Raw genomic sequence first — 20,834 nt, 5'->3', positions numbered from 1 at the left:
AATAATTATTCATAAATCGTTTTACACTTGTTTAGTCGAGTTCTTTGATTCAAGCTTCATGATGCAGGTTGTATACTTAAGTTCCACTAATCAATTTCTCAGCTAAGAACAAGAGCTTTTCAACTTAGCTCTTATGAGGTTTCTAACAATAGGTATCCATCAACAGATATTCCTTAAATTTCAGTTTCTTTGGAGTATTTGACAGGGAGGAATAACAAGGACAATTTAGAAATTCAAACATCTCAGATTTGCATTGAATTTGATTAGACACCAATTAATCAAGATCTTCCTAAATTTAAGTTTCCGAGGAACCCTTAAGCTTCAAATTTGATACATTTTCTAGAATATAAACCATGTATTAGGTTGGTGCAAAAATGCTTCTTTTTTGACGTTACACTATATTAAAAAAAAAAAAAAAAAAAATGACAATTTTGCACCAACCTAATATTTTCTTTACCTCTTCTCCAGTAGGTTAGACACAAGGTCAAGGGTGGAAATGGATAGGAAGGGGGTGAAAGTATTTCTGTAGAACAAACTGGATTCTAACTTGGCACACCTAGGTTTTCAATCAGTGTCATTAACCACTTAGCAAACATAACGTAACAGACTTTGATCAAAATTAGAATAAGGATTTCAGACATGGTTTCATAGCATTATATCTTGATTTTAATCTTCGTAAAGGTGACATTAAAAGTGGTTCCAAACTGTTCTGGGAACTCATTTTACCAGTCTTAGAACAGGTATCCTTCAAGTTAAAGTATAAAACAAAGTTTGTGGCCATCTAAATTTTGGAGTAGACCCTCCAAGTTTTTATGCAAAATAGATTTATTATTTACTAATATGGTAAGTAGTCTCTCAAGAAGCAACCAACAAATGAACGATGCATGAAAGGGTATAAAAGAGAATGAGTTACAAACCTTGAGTGGTTTTGGATGTCCTGGAACACATTTACCATTCATCTCTTCCATCGCCAAAAAGGCAGAGGAAGTCTTCTCGAATTTGACATAGACAATTCCTGAAAGGAGAACAAGAGAAAACTTGGAGAAACAGCACATAATTTTCATGACATCTAACTAATCTAATTTAACGATTGTCTGTCTATTATTCTGGCAAAAACACAGTTTATCATGACTACATCATTATCATATCTGGTTTTGTTTTACATACTATGTATTGGACGGTTTTCAAAGTAGCCTATCTCAGACCAGGTCTTTCTTTATCCCTCTTTCTCAAGCTTATTTTTATCACTTCCTCCCACTTTTCCTTTGCCTCCTCCTACGATTTAAACCTGCTACATCAACTACTCTACATCTGATGTTATGTAATCGCCAGGCAACGCCGGCTAGAATGCATTATTCAGTTATCGGTTTATCTATCTTTATGGTTATCTATCTAATTGTTTATCTGTCTAGCGAAGTAAATAATAATTTGAATCGTGGGAAACGATAGTTGAACGAGCATTGCAGGTGCAGAAGGGTCAAAGGGTCATGTTGTGACACAAATCAAACTATGACCGATCAGGTTGCACAGGAAAGGTATGCAAATGGGGTTCCGGTTTTGAATAACTCAATTTTAAGGAGTTGGGTTCTGGACATCGAAAAGACAAAATGTGTTAAAGCAAGTCTCCCCATAAGGGGGGGGGGCGGTTTCCAAATGGAACCACAAGCCAAAGATCGCCATTCACTCCAATCTGCTGTGACAAAATGCCTAGGGAGTGAATAATATATATGTAAAAACAACCATTCGTCTTGGGTCCATATCTTGCATGCGTCTTTGTTGTTATAGAACCAGCTTCACCAAGATGTTGGCGAATCCTTCCAGAAGAAGGTATCAGCAGAAGACAGGTATGTCATCATATATATTTGTATATGTTCTGACACTGACACACACACTAGATGAGTACGTCGTTAAAATAGATATCAACTAGACGATCACTGATAAATAAGACTGTAAGGAGAGTTAAATAAAGAAGTTTAATACACAGCTAGAGAACACACAAATAAGTAGATAAGTAACAGACTATTGTTAATAATATAACACTAACACAAATATGCTAATCTTTTCTTACCATTGAAGTCTACTCTTCTGCACACATCTCCCTATACCATCTAAATTTAATCTTCCTCTGAAGTCATCAGATCTAAGCCCATCTTTAAGACTTATTACACATCCATATCATTCTCATACATATTTCTCTCCATACAATGCATTTCCTCAACCCTCACTGGTCAGGTTTCACTTTCATGCATCATCACACTGTGTACACATGCCTGATAAACTCTTTCCTTAGTTGACAGTGATAGTGCTCTGCAAGTTAGTAATGGCAAAATTTCCCTAAACTTATTCCATCCCTTAATTCTTGCAATCACACTAGCATCTGCTCCACCTTGTACTCCAATAATATCAACAAGGCAACAAAACTTCAACACAGAAGAGACATTGCAAGCTTGTCTCTACTATCGTTATTTTCGTGGCAAGTGCTTACCTGAGCCCAATCCGAACCCCCTCCCATTGCCAAACTTTTGCAAAAAAAAAAAAAAATAAAATAAAAAAAAAAAATTATATATATATATATATATATACTCGACTAGCTACAACCACTATCAACAATTTCCTCCCCTCTCTTTATGCTTAAATCTAAATGAAGATTCCATGAACAAAGCTTCTTTCCCAGAACTGCCCGCATGTGGAACAGTGGAACATTGTTCCACTGGTCTGCTTCCTGGTCGAATATAACATGGTAGTCTTCAAATTCTATGACAAAAAGTTCTTGCTTAACCACCCCCATAAATAATCAAATTCTACCCAATTTACACCATTAATGATTACTACTTTATCACCTTAGAGTCATTAACTCTTATCCTCGAATGGCCTTCGAGCCTTAATGTGGTGATTCCCTTGTAAAAAAAAGCTTCAATAACTTCACCACCCCAATGAGAAGAACTTGGATGTTGTTTGGTTGTTTTATGGCATATCAACCCCTTTTCCAATCATTTTGGTAAAAGTTTTTATGCTGCAAGTTTTTTTTTTTTTTTTTTTACATCTCCAAGTATTTATTTATGATGTTTTGTGTAGTTGTTTTATAGAGAAAAATTGCTTTTTTTTTTTTTTTTTTTTTTTGTTTTGCAGAAAAGGAGGAAATGTCATGGGAATATTAAATTCACAAGCATTCTCCAGTTGCTCTATCATGATTTTTGATGGCAAGTGCTAATCTGAGCCTCAATCTATGGTCCCTCCTTTGACAATCTTTCACAAAATGCACTCATCAAGTTACAACCACTATCAATAATTTCCTTACTCTCTATCTGTGCCTAAATCTAAACGCAAATTCTGTGAACAAAGCTTCTTTCCTAAGACTGCCTGCCGGCCAGTTTTGTAGCTGACTACAACATGATCCTCTTCAAATCCAATGTAAACAAGTTCTTGTTGAGCCGTCCCCTTGAATACTCAAATTCTACTCAATTTTAACCACTAACAATCACTATGCTGTTGTTTCAGTGACCATAGTACACTCATTAACCCTTATCTTTATGTGTCCTTCCGGTGACAAGTTGTGACTCTCTTGTAAAAAAAAATAAAATAAAAATAAAATAAACTGTCCAGGTCTTACATGTAGCACCTGACCCAAATGATCACTCATCTGGGACTAACCAGGTTCAACACTGCTTGATTAGTGATTTTGCTGTATATTGATTACACAACAGTATTCTTAACATGGCATTCATTCTTACAATCATCAACATAAGTAAAGTAAAACAGAACGAATTTTGTTATGAGATTGAAGATGATTACAATCACCATCGACAATCAACCAAGATCATGAGCACAATCCTCCAAAACACAACTTGTTCCAAGCTGAAAATATCATTGCTTAATCTATAAGAGTAAACACACAGCAACACAAAAGAAAATAGATTTTTTTTTATTAAACATTTTAACACTCATGTCTTTTCCTTAATGAACTTTGTCAAAAAACTTTCAATTTTTCTTAAAACCTCACACAAAATATCTTTCACATCACTGTAAAAATTTTAATATATAATTGTTTTGTTCATTAACCATGTTTCACTCTTTCATTTATAACACTTGAATGATGAATTTAGCACTTGCTAAATGGTGACCCATTTTATAATCTGCATTTTAGCCATTTTTTTTTTTACTTGCCAATTATAACCAATTTTAATTGCCAGCATGAATCTTGCTATATTTATAAAAACGTGACTTGTCTATATTTAATCCAATCCAGGGTTCACACAAATCAATAGCATGGATAGAGATGAATCAGAGAAATCACAATCCGGGATTAAACCTGATACAGTGATATGGAACAATAAAGAGAAAAAAAAACATCAGTAAAAGTTAGTGTTTCCAATGATGCTAAGTTAAACAGAGCTGAGAGGGAAAAGAAAACAGAATACCAAGACATTATGAGCCTGTTCCTGCTGTATCATTATTTTCATGGTAAGTGCTCGTCTGAGCTCCAATCTATGGTCTCTCCCTGGCCTGACTTTCACAAAAACCACTCATCTAGTTGAAACCATTATCAATAATTTTCATCACTCTTTATCTGTGCCTAAACCTAAACGTAGATTCCATGAACAAAGCTTCTTTCTTAGAACTTCATGCCTGTGGAACTCTGTTCCATTTTCCTGCTTTCCAACTGGTTGTCTTCAAGTCCAACATGAATAAGTTCTTGATGAGCCATCCCCTTAAGTAATCTAATTTACCCAATTCCCACTACTAATGATTACGACATTTTCCCAATGACTAAAGTATATTCATTAACCCTTATCTTCGAGTGTCTCTGAGCCTGATAAGTGGGGACTCCTTTGTTAAAAAAAAAAAAAAAAAACATGAAAAACTGGAATCCAGTAATTACAGGAGTGACCAAACTCATGAAAAAGCATTTAAAAAAACTACCAGGTAAATATACCTGGTGAACCAAGTGCAACAGAGATATAAATAATTGTACTTAAAGGAATGGTTAGAATTTTTAAAAAAGGTCCATCGGTTGGAACGTATGAGATAGTGAGTGAATGTTTGGCATCCGGTAGGATGCTCCATCCCCCAGCTAGAACGAAATAAAAAAAATTACTGGTATGCTAAATTTTACAGAAGGTAGCATTGAGGCAAACAAGTCACTGAAGTAGCATATTATCAACTATGCAAGGAAAACTAGTTTAATAACCAATCGGATTGTATTAAACTTTGGAACAAGAAGTGACCCTATGATATTAAAAGTATTTGAATATTTATAGCACACACGTTGCAAAGCAAAAGGCCATACAATATGAATCTGTAAAGCATTGAAAGATGCATATTCACAAATCTACCACTGAATATGTCCTTAATATTGATTTTATTAATCGTCTGTCTCATTTGTGCTATTTCTATGTTATGAAAATATATATGGCAATGTGTGCAGAATAGTCTCTAACCAAACTACTGTCAATTTTTGGTCTACAGACTTGAAACTTGATATATAGACGATTAGGGCTTGTGGAAGAAATTCGATTTAGTTTGTAGCCAGTAAGAATGGTTGCTAAGAGGTCAAAACTGAAAATTGGAACTTTGTAGGCATGAGTCAACTAAACATGTTACTTCTATACATGTGTAAATATACATTTATACCTTTAACAATGTTATTTTTTTAAAGTTTTTATGTGTATAAACTTATAATGTAATGTAAGCTCAGACGCTAACAAATAAACTGAAGAGGTATGTTTTGGTTTCGATTCTCACTACTATATATTTAAGCATATTTTACAACCGGGCAACACCGTGTGCTAGTATGTTTATATATATATACATACACACACACTAGCAGGGTGACTTAATGTTGCCCAAAATGGAATGATGACCAAATGTTTCATACTTTCATATTTTTATTGTTATCGAAATCAATGAAATCAACCCATTTTTCAATCAAATTGATTGATTGCCTGCCCCAGTTGAGGATCCATCGTAGTGCACCTGGAAGAAGCTCCCATGCATCTCGCAGTGACTTATTCACAATACATTGTAGTCTACATTGCACTGTAGAGAGCCTACTGTTGATTTTATAAAATTATATTTTTTATATATAACGGCTTAAATTAAAGTTTAAAATGCAAAACGAAAGCAGAAAAAAGTTTCATTTTTTTATTCTGAGTTTGTCAATTAAAAAAAATTATTTTCAAGTTTTTCAAATTTGATTTCCAAACAATACTATTTTGTTGTTTTTAACGCTTTTAGTACACATGTACTAAAAGCGTTAAAAAACAACAAAATGTACAAAGTACATGCGTTTCTGTTATCATTGTATTTATAACTTCTTGTACTTAAGGTAGAATTGTGTTTTTTAGTGGTCAAAAAAAGCAAAAAAAAAAAAAAATAAATAAACAAATAAAAAAGGTACTTGTGCACTTAAGCTACCATGCTGAAATAATTATTTAGAAACCCATTCTTAACATGAGGAAAGGGTGTTTTGTTAACGATTCTGTACTTTCACCTAACAAATAAAAAAAAGATATTGTGAAACTTGAAAATACTATTTGAAAAATTAGCACTGTAATCTAAATACATAAGCACCCAAATAAGATAAGTTACTCTTCTACCTAGTTGGATAAGTTTTCAGTGTTTTTATTTAATGTAAAATGTTTATTTCGACAATTAGTGTCGATAGTTACACAAGCGCAAGAAAACTAACCACATGGTATCTCATGTCTTTGAAATCTCGACAATGACTTAAAAATATACAAAATACTGTTAGAAACCCAACCAATAAATGTTTCATGATATTTGGTGGGTTTCTAATAGTATTTTGTATAATTAAAAAAATTTTTTAAGTCATTGTCAAGACCATTTTTTCGAATTTGTAAAACAAAACCGTGTTTTATTTTTAAACTGAGGATATCTAAATAATAATAATAATAATAATAATTAGGCGGTTCGATAAAGAATTTCATTGTGATGCATTTTGTAAATTTTTACCTTGTTTTCACCTTAACATTTTTCTTTAAAATAACTACCTTTTAAGGTTTTCAGGTATGCTGAAAACGAATATCGCATCTGAATTTTCCGCAAATAAGTAGCTTTCCGGATATTAAGCAATGTCATTTTTTATGTTATTGCTGGTGGGCATCTTGGTACGCGTGTTTACGCATAGTTTCTCATAGTTGCGCGCTCCAAGATGGCCACCAGCTATAACATAAGAAATGACATTACTTAATATCTGGAAAACTACTTATTTGCAGAAAATTTAAATGCGATATTCGTTTTCAGCATACCATAAAACTATAAAGTAATCATTTTAAATGTTAAGGTGAAAACAAGGTAAAAAAATTACCATTTTATTTCTTTGTTTACATTGTTGTTTTATTGAAAATTCAACTGAGTAGAAATGACAAAAATTACCATCAACTGGTGAATATATAGTTGTTGTTTATCAGGATTTCTGGTATTCTGGAAGCTACATTCCAGGATTCATGTAGAGTACGATTTATGGTTGCATCTAAGAAAATAGGGGTATATTTTGGGCCAGATAGAGAGGATTTACAAAATTGAAAATTGGACTGGTCCCAAAATGCATAAGTTCTGGTCGACTATGAGAATTTCCATCTTTTATAGAAATCCAAAATCTATATGAAAAATTTTCTTCGATTTATTTCCGAAATCAACTCATATCTACTCAATTTTTTCTTTTCTTTGAGGGGAGTAGTAAATACCGGCCATGAATGCTCTTTAGGCATTCAATGGCTACACCCCAGATTAAGCTCTCCTTTGGTGGGGAGGCAGGTAAATACCTACTATCAATAAGGCTATATTTAAATACCAGTATAATACTTAGTTTTATTCATGAATAGACACCCACCGTATGATACCATGCGCCAGTTTGAAAAAAAAATTGAAATTTGTACATCTTAATTTATAATTCATGGCTTATGGTAAAGAGATACATCGGCTTTGACTGCATAATCAGAAAGAGCACACAATTTTACATAAGAGTACCAAGTTTCATGAGAATAGATTGAAAAATAAATAAATGGTGGCAAAATTACCGAATTTTTTTAAATGTTGAAGCATGTAATTTAGCTCACTTTTTTCTAAAGAAAAATGTCTACGGAAAAGCATAAATTTTGTCACTTAAAATTCTCATAACTTTTGAACTACTAATGGTATTTGCATAATTCAAACGGTTGTAAGCATCTTGTACATAGCTCTTTTCATGCAAGTTGATAAAATAACAATTATCTAAAACGAAAATAAACTCAACTTGTAAGTAATGCTACTATATTTTGTTATTAATTTTTAATATGTGCTTACGCCTCGCCATATGGCGATTTCACCTTACGATTCCAACCCCAGAACGGATTAATGTCATATCCTGAGGTTCTACTTGTAATGAAATAAATAAATAGATAAGAGATTTGTTCAGTCAATTACAGCTATGTTCTGTTTTAATGGATGACATAGATGCTGAAGTAGCAAAGTTACTTCAGCATCTATGTCATAAAGGGTCTTTTCGATATCTTTAATCTTTTTTAATGGATAATGTCATCTCTTTCTGACAAAAGATTTGCTAGTTTTCTTTACATTTTGTCAAACAAGTAGACAAGAAAATTTTAGTAGCAGTAATATCTCACAGTTTTACGTTGTAAGAAAAACAATTGTATTTGCGAGTGATTATTTCAAAGTGGCGACTAGAAATAATAGAACGCTCATCTTTTGGAGATTGTTTTGTTTTTTTTACCAGCAATCTTCCAAAACAGAGTGAAAAATGTCTTGCTTAAAATAACATCTGAAGAAATTCAAATGTTTATACCTTCAAGCATCGAATCTCCTTACCGGCAGTAATCGTGTCATCCTGCATTGACGATTCCCAAAAGGATGAAACACTAGTGTCTGTAGGTGTTTAAAAAAATTATTATAGTAATAATACACACACACACACACACACACACACACACACACACACACACACACACACACACACAGTATTCACATCTTTATCACTACATACAATTTAAATGCAGAATCAGAAAATACTTGCAATCTTACATGAGGCCAAGTTCAATACAAACTGCTCCAAAATTTGAAAAACAGAAGGAATTAATGAATTTCATGTTGTAAATTGGTCAGAGATTTTAAGCAATTTTCTATACAAAGCATTAAATTTCATAGATTTAGATTTACTTTTGAACGTCTAGAGATACGGTGCTTAAATAACAATAACCTAAAATAAAACAAAATTCAACTGGAAATACTAATGTTATCAGAGAAAAGAATAGAGAATATTGTCATGCTGAGATCATGAAAAACGATATCCATAAGTCCTATGAAGCAGAAAACAATATTGTTGCATTTCAAGGACAAAGACTCCATGTTAAAATTTGCATTGAAATAAATCTTTTGTGGGATTTATTTTTTAAAATATAGTTTACAAAATAATTTTTATATGCTTCATGGCTGTCATTCAGTCTCGATAGACAATGGATACTCCTTGTAAACGGTTATTTGCATGCAGTTGTGGAGCAAAGGTTGCACAATCCCAACCAGACCTCTTGTGAGTTGGAACTGTCTGATTTCAGTTATAAGTCCAAGATGATTGAAAACAATACCAAGATAAATGGAGAACACATACAGCACCTGGTATTCCCAAATGGTCACCCATTTTAGTACTGACCAGGCTTTACATTGCTTAGATGTCATTGTGATTATGCTGTATATCATATGTCTATAGTATGGCTATCATAAGAATTTTATCTTAACTAGTGGCGCTTTTATTCCAACATTGCCCAGGAAAATTAAGGAAACCAAGAAACCCCTGTACTAGTTATTTATTTTGTGTGTGTGGGGTGGGACACTCAGTCATCGATTGTTTGCTTGGTTATGGTATGCTGTGTATGTGGTGTTGTTTGGTGGTGATGGGGACTTTTTAATTTACAGTTTATAAATGGATCACAATCACCATATGAGAGAAAACCAGTTTCTAGAGTTCAACCACAGAATCACTAGATGATCATTTGAGCAATTGGCTATCATCTATATATATAAAAGCGAAAATGTGTGTGCATGTATGTATGTTCGCTTTTTGTGTATGCCTGCAAAAGGATTTTTTTTCAGCAGCTTCTTGAGGCCGTCGCTCATTTTTAAAACTTTTTATATCACATCGAAATCATATCATCTACGAGTTATGAACTGGGGTCGTGTGCGTATTTAATTTGCCTGACTTTCGAAAGCTAAATATTCAACATTTTTTGATCGGCGCGTATAAATTCGCCTTTTTCGTATAATAAAAGCGAAATATAAAGGTTGTTACATCGTTCCCAGCGCGATTCGCCGGGAACGTTCAAAAGCAATCAGCTTTGATCAATGCGGGTTTTTCCTTATATCAGACAATTGCTATTTAATTTGGACAATCCCCTTTCAATGGGGAGCTGGTTTCCCCCCCTCCCATCATCTTGGGGAAGCCCAAACTGCCCTGCACTAAATGAAAAAACGATCCCGCAGTGAAACAAAGTAAACAAACGCCAAAACACTGCCCCGTCATCGTAACGCTCCCGTGATGACCTCATTAAGCAGCGACCTGCCAATCAAACCTCCTTGACTTTACTCACTTTAATCGCTCTTAAATTAACATTGTCGCCATAGCGCAGGTTTTCAGGCTCAGTCTATAGACCTCAAGGCTCTGGGTTCGAGCCCACATGCCACCAACCCCTATCTTTTTTTTTTTTTTTTTTTTTTAACATCGCTAAGTTTCATTTTTGTTCCGATTTACGCCCCCCCCCAAAAAAAACACACACACACACACACACACACACACACCTACAAATACCTGGGAAATGCTGGAAAGATATAAAAAAAAAAAAAAAAAAAAAAAAAAAAAAACAGCGAACGTGATGCAAAATAAAAGAAGCGAACGAAAAAGAAATGGCATAAACAGCCCCGTTTAAATGTTTAAACTTCTTTTAAAAAAAATCGGAAAAACAAAAAGAAAAAAAAAACAAAAAAACAGCTTATGATGGAAGAATGAAAAAAAAAAAAAAAAAAATGGCATAAATAACCCCCATTTCAATATTAAAACTTTAAAAATAAAAAAATAAAAATGAAAAAAATGTATGTGATATCTCGGCTTGAACGTGCAATCTTAAGATAACGAGAGTAATTGATTAGCATGTTAATTTAAGGCTTATAAAGCGAGTGAAAGCGGTTTGATTGACAGGAAGACACTAAATGAGGTCATCGGGGGATCGTTACGATGACGTGGCAGTATTTTTAGTTTTCGCTTTCCCCAGATGATGGGGGGGGGGGAAGCAGCTCCCCATTTAAAGGGAATTCTCCAAATCGAATAGCAATTGTCTGACATAAGGAGAAACTCCACATTGATCAAAAGCTGATTGCTTTCTGGACGTTTCGGCACGAAAGCCGAGAACACGAACCGTTTGAATTTAGTTTCACTGTATTTATACTAAAAAGCAGGACAAACAGGGGACAGAGCGAAATAGCGCGAATCTTATAAAAGTCGACATAAATAAATCTAGACGCGATGCACATTCGCAAATCTTCAATATTATTATCTAGGGGGTATATAAACACTTCTAAGCGATAGTAATCGTTTTGAGAATGGCGGTGAAAAAAACCCTTTTCGACATACAAAAATGCGCGTGCCGCATTTGTCTTTTATATATATATATATATATATATATATATAGACTAGCAGGGCAGTACCCGGCGTTGCCCGAGTGTTTGGAGGGAGTGGGGGGTGTTAATGAAAACCTAAGAATAAGTGAAGTAAAAACAGAAAACAAAAACAAACGTTAAAACTTAAGCAGGTAATCAAAACACAGAAAAAAAAAAAAAAAGCTAACGTAAGGCAAACGAACGATGTTAAATGTAAAAATCGAAAAAACAAAAAAGGAAACAGAAAAACGAACGTTAAAACTAAAAAAAATCAAAAAAAAAAAATCTCCATCTCGCACCACGATTCGGACCCAAAACGTTTAGATAATGACTCAACGCTCTAACAAACCGAGCTAACACGACGTACATGAAATTTACTCAGTTCTTCAACTAAATCAGGTCATGACGTCATATGACGCATGCGTAGAACCGATCTTGTCATGAGAGGACGGTTTTTGTTGATTATTATTGATTTTTTTTATCTTTTAGAAAAATCAAATAAAATGTTTTTTCTATTATGAAAATATATTTTTGAATAAAAAAAAAAACTTCAACATAATACACATGAATTTCATGCAAAATATTTAAGTACATTTTTTTTTTTTTTTTTTTTTAACTCGCCGCTGCCAGAGGAACTCCTGCATGAATTTTTGAAATGTCTCACATCATTTGGAATCTGCTTTTGCAATTGCTCCATGAGCCTTTCACATGATTGGTGTGTACAGTTCTGTCAGTAATATTTTACATGAAATCCATGTGTATTATGTTTGTTAAAGCTCTTTTTTTTTTTTAAAAAAACATTAAAAGAAAAAATATTGTACTTTATTTTTCTAAAAATTAAATCAACAAATATTCAATAAAGTAATATATTTTTATAATACTAAAACCAGATTAAAAAAAAAAAAAAAAAAAAAAAAAAAGCATTGCATTTTAGTTTTCATTAAAAAAAAAAAAACAGTACCACACTAGCATTTTATTTATTTGATGCAAAATATAAACAAGTATCATATTTCTGTAAAATATATTAAAACAAGTAAAAATGTGTACAAAAATTTCACATTTTCTTTCACACCAATTTGCTTATTTATTTCAAATAAAAGCAGGAAGTCCAGTTTGGTAAGCAGGACATTTTTACATCAAAGTGAGGTTTTAACCCGACATCAATCTGAGTCACCTATGCTTCTGTTTTGCCAATAGTTTTTTTTTTTTTTTTTTACTTTTTGTTTTAAATAAATAGAAACTTATTTTCTTTTCAAGAGAATTTTAAGGTAAAAAATTGATTTGGTAAGTTTTTAATGTTTATTGGTAGGAAAAATTCTTGGGTCCTTGAGGTAAGAACTGGTAGCGAGCTGCAGGAGTAAACTAGAAGTTGCAGGACTAAGCTGGAGAGCTGCTAGAGTCTGTGCAGGAGTGAGCTTGAGGCACTGCAAGCTGCAGAAACTGGTGTGGCAAGCTGTAAGGGGAGTTCCAGGAGGCAGACAGCAGTAGAGAGTAGAATGTAAATATGAGCAATTTAACAGTGGAAACTGATGGGGGATATTGTTTTAAAAGCCGCCTTATATTTTTTTTTTTTTATTTTTTTTTTTTTAGGTATCCACTTACTTTTTGATTGTGTTTGAAAGATTAAAGCCTAAAGTTAATCTCTAAAAGAAAAAAAATATATTTTTACACATGAAAAAAAAAACATAAGGAAAAATGTTTTCAGCAACATCAGAACTGTAAATTTTAAAATTAAATAAATTCATTAGAAAATTCCTTTAAAAGATAAATATGTTTTTTTTTGTTTTTTTTGGGGGGGGGGACTATTTCAAAGATAATTAGTAAAGTCTTAAGATATTGAATCAAATAAAAAAAGACACCATATTTGTACAAAAAAATAGCTTAATTAGCCTTAAAAAGCCAGAGTTCATTTAACAAGGTCTGGCTTTGCACAATAAAAACAAACAAAAGTATCACGCAAAAGTTCTACAGAAGCTCAAAATGTCAGAAAGTTAACTTTATTGTAAAACTTAATGAGGAATTGAAACATTATTACCTTAATTTCTTTACTTTTGAAGATTATAAAAGAATATTAATTAATTTAAGTAATCTTTTGTTATAATAAAAAGAAATGCTAATTTAATTAGAATATTTATTTTTTTACATGATTTATTTGCAAATGTGTTGTAACAATAAATTAATTTAATCTTTTTTAAAATAAAGTAAAAGTGTACTTTAAGTGTGAAAAAAGTCAAAAAATGATTACACTGACAATTTATTCATTGAAAAAAATAAGCAAAAACAATTTATTAATAATTAAAGACAATACGGCGAGCAGGATGCAAATCCCGTCTGTTTTTTTTTGTTACAATTTTGCTCATTTATCTAAATTAATCATTATTAAAAATAACAAGCCACGCATGCATGGTTCCCCTCTGGTGCTGCATGTGAGATGACACTACAAAAAATAGTGAAGAAATGATGAATGTGAGAAGTGTGAAGGGCCAATGTTGCCTTCACATTTTCACCAAGTTTCAGAAAAATCTAATGGATGGGACAAAAGTTATGGGATAAAAAGTATAATTTTCTGCAATTTGGGGTATTTGTGACCTTTTTGCTTCTTGAAATGCTGAACCCCAGTGAAAATGGACAAATGGTGCAGTTTCACACCTTATGTATATTTGGATTCAGCACCATGGAAAACTATATATAGACATACATATCAAGTTTGAAAAAAAGAGCTCCAAAAAGGCACGTTTTTAGCCTTAAAATTCCCATAGGGATGCAAAGCAGAATTTTACCAGGGTCACCTATACTGAATTTATATTAAGAACAATGGCCTCCACATTTTGACAAAGTTTCAGGAAAATCTAATGAATGGATCAAATGCTATGGGACAAAAAGTGTCATTTTTGGCCATTTGTTTTTTACCTCTTGAGCCCTTGGGGATGGCGAATCCCAGTGTAAATGGATAATGGTGCAGTTTCAGGCCTTAACATGTATATTTGAGTTGACCAACATGAAAAACCACTATATAGTCAGATATATCAAGTTTTTGTTGAGAAATATGAAAAAAAAAAAAAAAAAAACAGCCACAAAAAGGGCCACTTTTAGCACTAAAAGTCCATGGGGATGTGAACCAGAATTTTGCCAGCATCACCAATACTGGATTTATATTAAGAACAATGGGTTCCACATTTTGGCCAAGTTTCAGAAAAATCTAATGGATGGATCAAAAGTTATGGGGCAAAACATGTTATTTTTGGCCATTTTGGGTCATTTTTGACCTATTGAGCACCTGGGGACGCAATGGGAATTTTCACAAAAAAATTTATTTTACTGTGCACATCTTTTTAATGGAATACAATTTGTGGCAAAATTTGAGGAAAACTAATGGACAGTTATCTGGCAATCGTCTGGACTAACGGACGCACATAAGCAACTGAAAACATAAGTCCCTCTCCAATAAATCGGGAGACCAATACCATTTTTTAAATAAGTTTTTTTCTTAATGATCCTAGATCTCAATTTTTTTAAATTATTTTTTATTTTCAAGATTATAAAAAAGTTCTAATACTAATGTTTACGCCATCATGCGTACAAGAAAAATATTATATTACATTTGAAATTCTTGTGAGAATTGTTATCATTAAAATCACATTAAATATTTTTGGTGAAAGTGCACTGGTGGACCACCCAAAGACTTACCTTTAAGAAGTTGATTACGGGGGAAGTTGAAAATAAGAAAATGCTTTTCGGAATACCCCCCCAACCTCCCCATAATAAGAACGGCTTTCAAACAACCACACTTTGGAGGTTGGACAACCTGCACACACACTGACCATATTTTTTTAATTGAATTCTTTTTTTGGTAAAAATATTGAACAAAATGCTAAATTCACTGATAATATCGATAGTTTGAGAATTTCTAACTATTCTGTGCTGCCACCTAAATTTATTAAAAAAAAGATATTGTGAAACTTGAAAAAAAAAAAAAAACTATTTAAAAATAGCATGGTAACAAAAGTGCATGAGCACAAAAAAACAATAAATAAAATAACATCTAAAAAAAAAAAAAAAAAAATCCAACAGCTGTACCTAGCGGAATGAGTCCCCCCCCCCCACTTACTTTATAACGTTTATTTGGATCAAAGCACAAGTAGTGTTGCGCGTTATGCAAGAACAAGAATCCCACTCTCCCCAATGGTTTACTTCTGCTTGCACAACTGCCATTGCTAAAAGGCAGTATGCACACCAGATTTAGCCAGTACAAATAAACAAAATTATATAGAAGCTAGAAGTAATTGCAAGAAAGAAATAGTGACAGCCAAGAGAGAATATACCGAAACCATCAGAAAAGGCATTGAAGCACAGAAATTAGGAACTTGTGATTTCTGAAAAATCTACAACAGCGTAGTAAATAATGGGCAATCAACTATTCCCTCACTATCCAACAATCTTAAGGTTGCTTGCACAGCAACCGAGAAGGCTAACATGCTTGCCAGTCGGTTTGTCTCAAACTCTACATTGGACCCAGCAAACCACTCTCTCTTTGATTTTCCTTTGCAGATAGAAGCCACACTAGATGATCTGAAAATCACCCCTTCTTAAGTACATGATATCATAAAAAACCTAGACACCTAAAAAGCATGTAGATCTGATCTAATCCCGGCTGTACTATTAAAAAAATGCTCTGCTGAAGTTACTCCAGTTCTCTCCAAACTTTTCAACAAATGCCTTAGTAAATCTTGCTTTCCTAGAAAACTGCTTCCGCAGTACCAGTTTACAAGAATTCTGGCAGAAGAACTGACCCATTAAATTATCGCCCCCCCCATTACCCTGTTCCCTCTCTTCACCAAGATATTTGAGTCCATAATTAATCAAACTCAAGTCCACTACCTTACAGCTGTTAAACTTCTGTCTGACCAACAATATGAATTTCAGCAAGCCTGTTCTACTGCAGATATTCTAACTGTAATTTCTGAACGTATATACAATGCACTGGATAAAGCAGGGAAGTAGGGCAATAGCCCTAGATATATCTAAGGCTTTTGACAGGATATGGCCTGATGGTCTCAGGAAAATCAGATCATATGGCATTACTGGACAAATACTTAACATAATAAAATCCTTCTTAAATAAAAGAATTCAGATTTTCCTCGATGGTCGTTCGTCAAAGCAATAGGATATAAATGCGGGTGTACCTCAAAGGTCGATCCTTGGACCTTTATTATATTATTCATAAACGACCTCCCTGATAAAATTGTTTCTGAAATGGGTATATTTGCTGAGGACATCACACTATAACAGGCATGTAGGGAAAATGAATGAGCACATATCTAAGGCAATGGCAGAAACCCTAGAGGAAGAACTCCAGTCAGTAGTTGAATGGGGACAAAAATGCTGCCAAGACTAAGCTTGTTTCCTTTAATAATTACAAGAAACGTTCCAAACCACCAATAGCTATGGCTAACAATAAATTACCTGAAAATACTTCTTTTAAACTCCTCGGCTTAATGTTCACAGGGAATAGGAGTTGGAACAGATACATCGAGGTCATTGCGCAGCTGCTGCGAGGAAGGTGGGCTCTGTGATAAAAAGTTACTTACACCGGAAAGTATCCTGTACCTTTACAAGGTCACAATTCGCCCATGTATGGAGTATTATTATCACATTTGGGCTGATACATCTGCTACCAGTCTCACTCCTGGACAGGGATAAAGAGAGAATTGCCAACTTAATAGGTCCCGAACTGTCAGCCAGGCTTCAGCCTCTTTCCCATCGACCCAATGTTGCATCTCTGCTTGTTTTACAAATATTTTAATGGTATATTCTCCGATGAACTACAAGCCCTTGTACCTCTACTTCGACGGAAATACCCGACAAACAGCAAAGTCCCACCCCTATACAGTAGAGATCCTCAGATATCAGAAAGCCTTCTACTCTAATAGTTTCTTCCCCAGAACTGCTAGACTTTGGAATTCCCTTCCAGGTACCTGCTTCCTCGACTATGCAGAAGTTCAAGTGTAATGTGAACAGACATCTTGCTGCGAAACTCCCTACATAGTATCTCTGCAATTATGTCTCAAATAGTAGCCTCCAACATCAAAGTGGCATTGTACCTTGTATGGGGTGAAAATGCAAAAAAAAAATAAAAATAAAAATAATTGATACGTGACGCTTACATTTTTGAAGTCATTATCGAGATTTTCAGTTAAATTCAATTGTTACAGTATTTCTTGTTTATTAAATTGTTAGGTGGGCTGACATACATGAGTGAGGCGTGAGGCGAGGCCCCCATAGCAAAATACGCATCGGCGCATCATCACCTCCTCCGATGTTGCACACAGCAAGTTCTAGGGAGCTTTCATTCATCTGGAAAGGAAAGAATTTTGGCGTGTGTGGCCTTATTTTTTTTTTTTCTTTTTTGCTTGAACTTTGCGCTTTTCGGATTATTTTGTTATGTTTTTTTTGGGGGGGGGAGCTGGATATTTTTCTGGAGCCGGAGATTTTTATATTTTTGAATAAAAATAATTATCAAAACAAAAACAGCCGTGTTCTCGTCGAGTAGGTTTTTTTTTTTTTTTAATGATTATTCAAGGAAATAAAAGGTACTCATGCACTTAACGATCCGTGCTGAAATAACATTTAGAAAGCCATTCTTAACATGGGGACGGGAATTCTGTACTTTCACTTAACAATTTTATAAAAATCGATATCGGCCAATTTTCCAGTTAATAATTACCTATATAATCTCCGGTCAAAAAAAAATTAAAAAAATAAAAATAAAAATAAACCGAAAAGCGCAAAGTTAAAGCCAAAATAAATTTAAAAAAAAAAAAAAGGCCACACACTCGCCAAAATTTTTCCCTTTCCGGATTAATGAACGCTCCCTCGAACGTGCTGCGTACAACATCGGAGCCAATGCGTATTTCGCTAAGGGGGCCTCACTCGTGTATGTCCTAAACCACCGCTATATTTCGGTGGCCGTGCCTTAACACGGTCCGTATTCTGCACGAGTACTAAATTTCAATTATAAGAAAACTAGAAAAGAGACTCTTATAGTATACACCGGCGAGGTCCATTCAGCAGAAAAAGCGGAACTCAAAATGAAATACGATTCTTGTCGATAACCCGCCTTTCGGCTATTGTAACACATTTCTGAAAAGACAGTACGAGCAGCCATAAAGGGTAATCTATACAAGTACCGACAAAAACGATGAAGTTTCAAATTAAACATTATTAAATTCTGAAATCGTACAAAACACCAAATCCGTTTTTAAAGATAAGGAGGTTCACTTTACTATTATAACTTCACATTAAAATGAACACCGACTTTGTAGCCTATATAACGTTTTGCAAGAACGACTCGGAAATCTAAGATAATTCTATTAAAAAACAGGTTTTTAATAATTCGATATTAATTCTTTTCGGAAAATAAACATTACAAATTATGAACTCTTAAAATAACTTGTTTTGAGTAATTTCATTATCTTGAATAAATATTTAAGCGAAAAAAAAAAAAAAAAAAAAGCCCCTCCAAAAAAAAAAAAAAAAAACATACCTTTTTCTTCGCTTGTTTGCCTATCTTTCACAACCCAGACGTCCTGGATAGCCCCGTATTTTTCGAAGCATTTGTGATAGTCTTCCTCGGGAATTCCTTTCCCGGCGATAATGAACAAACGGCTGTTTGGTGGGTCATCATTTGTATTGCTATTATAGCGGTGATTAGACATTTTTTTTATCCTTTTTTAGTGTTACTGAAGTAATAAAACCCTTGAATAACGAATATCACGACTGCTCTCGTCGAATTCTCGTAGATTCTCGCGAGACTCCGTTCGTCTCCAATGCCGCCGTCACGTGGTTGTTGACGACTTTAGAAATAATCACGTTTGCTAATTTACTTTGCGCTACTTATCCAGAAATCAACCTAAAAATCTTTATAATGTACGTACCAGTAACAAAACGAAAATGTCATATTCTAAAAATCATATAAATTGATCAAATAGTTTTTTAAAACTAGAATATCAGGTTTTATGAGTAAGCAAGTTTGTGTTTTGCTCCGCCATGTTATTTTGAGTAAAGTAAGACAACTCAATTCGAACTACCGAGATCAAAATCAACCTTGTAATGTATACAATTTCCTATTAAAATCGCTAAAAACCGTTAAAAGTGATTTTGTATAGAAATAAAACTGCTTGATCAATTTATGTGATTTTTGGAATATAAGATCTTCGTTCTGTGACGGGTACGTACACCATAGAGATTTTTCTGCAATTCAGTTTTTAAAATATATTTTATTCTAAATAAGCATCCTTTCATTATACTACACTGTCAAAAGTATCTATTTTAAAAGTCCATCAGGGCTTTTACAGCTGTGGCATATCCCTGGCTTTGGTAGAGGCCATCTTTGTCAATATAGTGTCTTTTGGTATGGCGAAACATTTAATATGAATTAGACTAATAACAGTTACAGGGTACTTATTACTAGGGCTAGGACAACAGAATATTCTTTTCGTTGTTTTTACCCTTGAGTATATATCCGATACAGTTAAGCACAATTAATCAACCACATCACTCTCCACAAAAACATATAAGATATCAATATCAGATATACCTGAGAGTCAAAACAAGGAAAAGAATATGCTGTTGTCCTAGCCCTACTTATTACTACAGACAACAAACCAAAAAAGTAGAAAAGAAATGAATAATATGTTACCAAAGGCAAGATAAGTTACTCCTCTACCTACCTCGATGAGGTTTTAGTGTTGTAAAAATAAATCACTCTAAAGAAATTTACTATCACATTTGTATGGCTATTAATCTAGTTCTATGTATTCCCTCTACCTGTTCTACAAGTATTTTAATAGTGAATGCTCTGACGAACTACAGACACTTGTGCCCCCACGACGTAAACACCCCGACAAGCAGCTAAATCCCATCCCTTCACAATAGAGATCCCTAGACGCAAGAGAGACTTTTACTCCAGTAGTTTCTTCCCCAGAACAGCTAGACTCTGGAATTCCATTCCAGGTCCCTGCTTCCCCAACTGTACTGACATGCAGAAGTTCAAGCATAACGTGAACCGACATCTTGCTGTCCAAATCCCTACATAGTGCCCCAGTAGTTGCTGCCCCTGATAGTAGCCCCCTACACCAAAGTGGCAATGTGGCTTGTTTGGTGTGAAAATGTGA

At 33.9% G+C, this 20,834-nt stretch overlaps 1 protein-coding gene across 4 annotated transcripts in view; it reads right to left on the bottom strand.

The window, feature by feature from the left end:
• The window catches only part of LOC145263721 (RNA-binding protein 45-like), a 71,808-nt gene extending 52,336 nt beyond the window's left edge, over positions 1–19,472 (bottom strand). For all 4 annotated transcript variants that reach the window (XR_013864593.1, XM_080120687.1, XM_080120689.1 and 1 more), the window contains exons 1-2: positions 19,205–19,472; positions 918–1,015 (exon numbers count right to left, since the gene is read on the bottom strand). Coding sequence is in view for 3 of the 4 variants with exons in the window: in XM_080120687.1 (XP_079976813.1) it covers positions 918–1,015; positions 19,205–19,376 (270 nt within the window). In the remaining variant the exon portion in view is untranslated. The remainder of the gene's footprint in view (positions 1–917; positions 1,016–19,204) is intronic.
• Positions 19,473–20,834: the final 1,362 nt, after the last annotated feature.

This window comes from Euprymna scolopes, chromosome 39 (assembly GCF_053919585.1).
Source record: "Euprymna scolopes isolate OS-2025 chromosome 39, ASM5391958v1, whole genome shotgun sequence".
NCBI lineage: Eukaryota > Metazoa > Mollusca > Cephalopoda > Sepiida > Sepiolidae > Euprymna > Euprymna scolopes.
This window is presented reverse-complemented; position numbering and strand designations above follow the sequence as displayed.